At 36.1% G+C, this 6,701-nt stretch overlaps 1 protein-coding gene across 1 annotated transcript in view; it reads right to left on the reverse strand.

The window, feature by feature from the left end:
- The window catches only part of LOC145766174 (G protein-coupled receptor kinase 3-like), a 32,006-nt gene extending 27,012 nt beyond the window's left edge, over positions 1-4,994 (reverse strand). Inside the window, exon 1 of the mRNA XM_082577827.1 lies at positions 4,763-4,994. Within this exon, the coding sequence (XP_082433953.1) occupies positions 4,763-4,875 (113 nt within the window). The 5' untranslated portion in view covers positions 4,876-4,994. The remainder of the gene's footprint in view (positions 1-4,762) is intronic.
- Between the last annotated feature and the right edge of the window lie 1,707 nt (positions 4,995-6,701).

Consider the following 6,701-nt stretch of genomic DNA (forward strand, 5'->3'; position numbering starts at 1 on the left):
GAAAAAACATTTTTTGACCCCGTTTGACCCCTATCCAAGAGCGCTCTAGTGGCCGCCAAGGCAAAATTCCTTAAATTAGCCATAATACTTTTTCTAGTGGGTGTAGGCTAATGATTTTGGTGTCTAACCCCACTAAATCAAGTCTTAGGAAGTCACTTCTGCAGTCTAAAATGATACATGGGGCAGCCAAAATTGCATAATGACATTTTTGCTCTAAAAAAGGCATTTTATGGAAAAGAAATGGCATTTTTAGATATTTTGGGCAGTTTTATGGATGAAATACTAAAAAAGTGTAACCTAGGTAAAACACACGAGGATGTGACCATTTGTGTGCAAACTGGCCTCTAGTCCAATGAGGTGATATGAGGTCCAATAGACTACAGAAGCATACGATAGTGCAGCTGCATGCCGCATATATATATATTTATTTGATAGTGTAAACTTAACTATTGCATTTATTACAGCTTTAGATATTGTTTATTTCAATGTTTGCAAGTATCTGATCACACTTAACTTAATTGAGTTTATATAATGTTTAATAGAGGCAAAACTTGCATTTGGCTTCTGAATAAGCATCCCATTGAACACATCCTGGGTAGTGTGCACTCAACCCCCTTGTTTTTTACTTTTTTTTGTACTATTGACTTGTAGATTTGTGAGATTGTTCCACTAGCCAAGAATCTTTGTTGGTCCAAAAATCAGTAGAATTGGGGCACATTTATGTGGGCCACCATCCCATTCAAATTTTTAGGTTTGCCATTAAGTAAATATTGAATTACCGGTATTTTCACGCTTCTCAACAAAATTTGTATGTTTCAACAAAATAATATGCATAAAACTTTTGCCTGTTCGACTATCTATCATACAGGGAATTAAAAGAATATGCTTGTCTATACGAGTTGTCTGTGAATTCACATTTTTTACGCGTTGGAATAGCTAAAAATACAACTCCAGTGAGCGGAAGTGGTCTAAAATTCTAATTTCACACTGGAAATAAATCAAATACCATAGAAAGTTACCAATATAGGCTAGTGAGTTTGCTACATGAAAGCCTGGTATTGAATCTGTATGTATACAGTAACTGTAAACTTTTACTAACACATTTTGTCACAGAAGGCAATGTGATCAACTAGTGTAATCTGTGCAAGAGGATATTAGTTTTTTTCCATTCTCAAATTAGGTGTGTCTTTTCTGTTAGCTTCCACTATTTGTAAAGTGTTTTGATAGTGTTCCTCGTTTCTGGCACAATGTAGGTAATCGGCGCTCAGTTTAACTCCATGTTCAGCCACATTGTAAACAGCTTTCTGGTACGACTCTGATTCAGACCATTTCTCTACTGATAAAGGAAGAAAATCATCATTTATCTCTAAAACAGAGAAAAAGAACCAAGAGCCCTTTGTGATAAAATCTGTCAGTTTTGATTCCAGGTTGATTTCTGATGGAAAACGTGGTCCGTAGCTGGCCAGTGCCAAACCGATCTGCTGACAGTGTAAAAACAGGATCTGTAGGTTTTACATGTATAAGTTCATCAGCCATCTGATGTTTACCTCTTCCTGAACTTCAGAGCTGAACAGTGCCAGTCCAGTGGTACCATCTCAGCAGAGAGATACCAAAATTGACGTTTGAAGCTACGTTCAGCAGCATCTGATATCAACTTATGCACTGCTCCATATCTGAGAATGTTCTTGTACATAGTCAAACGGTTCCAAGGAGCATCTACAGCAACACTACACCGAAACCAATATATACAGTAGATGAGGGAAATAAAATTCATAAGATCTTTCAGTTTACCCACTTGTGAACCTGATGTGATAGTTCCCTTAGGTAACTTAGCTATTTGATTTTCCAGTAGCACCAATTAATAGGAATGAATCAATTTGGCCATCCATCTGGCCTTGTGTGTGGCCCCAGAACGGTAGAATTTCAAATTTTGTAGACCAGGACTGATATAAGCAATGCACATTGCACAAGTTCATAAGTTATTTATAGTCGCCTGAAATGAACTTGTATTTGCTTTGTGCAAGTTGAACAACGTCATCTTTGAGGTTCTGAATGAGATCGTGTGTTGTTACTAGAAAGCTGTTGATATCCAGTGTACTTAGCCACTGTGGAATAGAACCCCAGTTATTGCGGAGTCTTATGAAGATGCTCATTTCTGGTTATTTTAAAACCTCTAGCTTCAAATCTTCAAAGATACATGACACAACGATTTCACCAAAGTGATGTAAACAACCTGACCAGAGAAGTTCCTTATCTTAAGAGCTACAGTAGAAGCAGTTTTTGCGTTTCTTTTTTTAGAGTGTTTTTGTCGTTTTTCTGCACTAAGAATCCTATTTTCTTTCCTTCTGACTTGTGCGAATAAAATAGAGTCAAATCCGGCTATTGTGGCTGTCCTGTCTGTCATCATTCCTTTTAAGAATGATATGTCTGCAGGATTTGATATAAGCTCCTCAACAAAACACTAACATACTGATTTCGCCTGAACCCGTTGTCATGCATTTGGTGTCCATTACTGTAATGCTATGGATAATTGGATGCACAAATTAAAGGCAACATTTTTGCAATTAACTTCATACGGTAATTGTTTGCTTCAGTGTATTAACAGCAATACCTTTAGAAGCATTATGAATTTGTTTTTCTTTGCCCTTTTTTAAAAAAAACAATAAATTTCCAACTTTTTCAAGCATTTTTGCTGAATAAAGGCTCTGATGTCATTTTGCTAGCCCATAGATGATTTTAGACTGCAGAAATGACTTCCCAAGACTTGATTTAGTGGGGATAGACACCAAAACCACTAGCCTGCACCCACTAGAAAAAAAATTATAGTCAATTTAAGGAATTTTGCCTCGGCGGTCACTAGAGCGCTCTTGGATAGGGGTCAAACGGGGTCAAAAAATGTTTTTTCAAGTACCAATGTAAAAGATAGCCCAAACTGCATCTTTTGGCAGATGCACTAAGCTGAACCTAAAAATTCGTTTTTTTTGATCCACCCTAATACGCATGCCTATAATTAGAGCTCGACCGATATCACCTTTTCAGGCCGATATTTATGAAATTTTTAGGCCGATACCGATATATATCAGCTACGAAAAGGTTGTTACCAACAAAGTTATTAAGCAACAAACCAGTCCAAGAAAGTTTATGCATTAGTTGTTGTAATGGAAAAATCATTCTTAACACTAATCACAAAAAAACACCAAACAAAAAAGAAACAACCCAGGCCTCGAAATTCGTTTTTGCTGAAGACGGACAAACGTGTCTGATCTGAATTCTTCGATGCCGTCCGGTCTGAATTCTTCTCCATTTAAGAGCTATGGCTACGATTTGTAAGGCTTTTTAAAATTTCAGCGAAGGCTTTCATCAGACCAATGAGGTGCGCTTGGAGAGTCAAAGCGCAGTGTAGCTGCAATACGACGCATAACTGATTAACTTCCACCGAACAAGGTCGTGTGGCTTCTTGCGTCACAATGCTCTGGTCGGAAAACTTCTACAATGATGACTACTATTTTCTTCTGTGCAAAGTTTCACTAGGATTTTTTTTGGGTTTATTTTTGCATGTCATGTGAGCGAAAGTTAATTTTCCCTGGGCCTTTTCTTTCTTACTGACTGTAATACCAAAACTTGACAAATTTTGCTGCATCTTGCTGTGATAGCCTACTCGTATGATCTAATTTTGTAACGAATCTTGCCTTATCAATATCACTCGGAGATCAAAGCCAGACAACATTGTGACGTGAGACTTGAAATAAGTTGCACGTGATTAGTGTAGAAGTAGGCCTACACCGGCGCTCCCATCGATTCTTAGCGAAAACTTCACCTTTGTTACACTGATTCAATGTCATCAATCGTTGAAGCAACGTAAAACTCGAAAGTTTTCCTGCTTGATGGGAAGCTAAGGGATACTATTAACATTTTCTATAGATGCGCGCACTAGAATGGGCGGGAAATCATATTCTCGCAACAATTGTTCGTGCTATACAAGCACGTTTGAGCAACTTGTGTTTCTTCAAAAGGCATGTATGGCTGGTTTTGAGTTTGCTTTTGCTGGTCGATGTTTATCGGCGAAAAATAGCCGATAAAATATATCGGCTACACCTGATATCGGCCGATATATATCGGCTGACCGATACATCGGTCGAGCTCTACCTATAATGAATTGATTTTACTTCGAAAAATGTGCATAATATGTTTAACCCTTCAATTTAATAAGCTAGAAATAAGTTCCAACAAAACTAAAGTTGTGGAATCTTTGTATTTGAATAAGTTCATGTCTAGTGATAATGTATATAGCATTATAGCAACTGCTTTTGAATATGGATTCTTCTCAAAGATATACAAAATTGGCTATGATACTAATATTAAGTTTGCAAGTTAATCTCTTCTAAATGCAATTGTAAACCTTTTGAATATGTTTAAATATGTTGCTACAACAGTGTTTTGTTGCAGTTGAGGTAAATTATGTTAAAGAAGAAAAAAAACTTCATAAATTTCAGTTTTTAGAAAATAATTATATAAACGAAGAGACATAGTACTCACTTAATCTGGAAAAAAGGTTGATGGTAACATGTTTAAACTAATTAGAAGCTTTGAAACATTTTTGCAAGTGCTTTTATCAAGGACTGACAAAATAATAATGAACAAAAACTTGATAGACAGTATAGAACAAACTAATAAAAATATATGAAATATAGAAAAATTAGATGTGAAAATAAAAATAAAATATTAAAAGCTTTAAATACGATGAATATAAAAATAATTCAACCTTGGGTCTGGAAGTTGCATTCGCTTAATGGCACGGTTTCCAGGAGTTCCTTTGCTCTTCTCCATGGCCATCAGGTAGCTGACATCAGCTAAGACTGCTTCAAGATCAGCCATCTTGATTAATACGATTCAAAACCCCGGATTAAACGCAAAATACTGTTTCAGTTTTTGACATTGACACAATGTATCTTACTAAACCTTTTTTATGACATAATTTCAACAGTTAAGCTCAAACGGACATCTGAAGCATATGATTACAGTCAGTGCTAGATACATAACAATTAAGATAAAAGACTACGATTTATTAAGGTACTTTACAATAGTTTTGCTTTAGATTATTTGGGTTAAACAATCAGGAGTCTACACAAAGGTGGAGAAACAGAATAACTTTCATTTAAGACAATATTTATCTTTGGATGAGAAACACTTTTCAGTGACAGACGTTTCTCATGAGTTGACAGTTTGAATGTTCCCCTTGTTTATCCACTAGCTGTTGCTAGAGAGTGTGCTGCTCATTTGAATAATCATGACTTGGTTTCACAGCTTTTCCATCTGCCTCTCATTGGCTTAGAGTCTTTGGTCATCATCCAAAGAAGGATCTGGGTGGGCGGCGGGCCTTCAAAATGGTTCAATAAACAATATAAATTATTAAGCTCAGAATCCTTTGTGAATTAATCCTATCCTTCAGAAACCTGACATTAGGTCAAACATAAAAATAATTAGAGGCTTTCTCAGTCCAATGATAAAGTTTCAAACTGATTAAACTATCCAACCAAATAATATATTTCTCTATCAAATACTTGACCCGTTGTGCTGCGTAATCATTTCATACGTAAGCAGGATAAGCAGTTTTTCAATGCTTAGATCACTTAGATCAGACCAGCATTTCTCAACAGGAGGGCCATGGAAAAATTTTGAGGTGGGTCACATACCTATTTAAAACTCTGTCAGAGTTATTGAATAATTTAATTTCATTTGTGTTACTTGTGTGTTTCGTTTAGTTGTTTTGATTGTAGTAACAACGAATGATGGTGCTGTAATTTGCTGCAGAGTGGTAATTTTCATTCTAATTATTGAAATAATAATTTCGGTGGCATGATGTGATTAATGTCGTCTGTTGCATAATATACGCCATACGGACGTTGATTTTAAGCAACTACAACAGTGTGGTTCATACAGGGAGCCACTTGACTCCATAAGGAGCAATTTTTAACTTAAAGGGAAATAATCGTATTGGAAGGAATGTAAATGAAATGTAAATTTGTCGAAATTAATCTATTATTATTTGACACGGATAATTAATTTATTTATGACTGAGCGTGAGCACAGTTTTAGATGGATGAAATAGACTACTTTGTGATTACAATCAAATCATAGCCTAACTGAAAGGGTACCCTACAGAAACTTCTGCTGATCTGTTTTTCTTTTTGTGAATGATTGTGAAGAGGGTTGACAATACTTGAGGCTTTCAAAGGAGGAATATGGCATAAATGTTGAGAACCACTGTAACTACAAGTAGATCAACAGGCCTCGAAATATCCGGCGGTCATGACCTCCGGAATAACCTCAAATGCCTGCTGAAGCTGACTCATTGGTCGGTCATAAATGACCGCCGCAAAATTCTTGACAAAAATAGAGCTAATGCAGCAAAAATATATTATAAATTTGAATTGTTACAATTGTTTGTTTAACGCGAACAAATACGAAGCTGAAACAATAATATTACCGGAAATTGCTTTAAAGATCACATTAGAGTGGCGTGGTTATACTGGTTAAACCAGTGGTTCCCAACCTTTTTTTGGCTGTTACCCTAATCTCCACCCTGAAGTGAGCCAATTACCCCCACGATCAATTTTCAAAAACAAAAATGTTTATTGCTATGTATTTCAAAGGGCTAACTATGACAATCAAAATGCAATACAATACTGAATACAAGATAA

Source organism: Aplidium turbinatum, chromosome 3, assembly GCF_918807975.1.
Source record: "Aplidium turbinatum chromosome 3, kaAplTurb1.1, whole genome shotgun sequence".
NCBI classification, from domain to species: domain Eukaryota; kingdom Metazoa; phylum Chordata; class Ascidiacea; order Aplousobranchia; family Polyclinidae; genus Aplidium; species Aplidium turbinatum.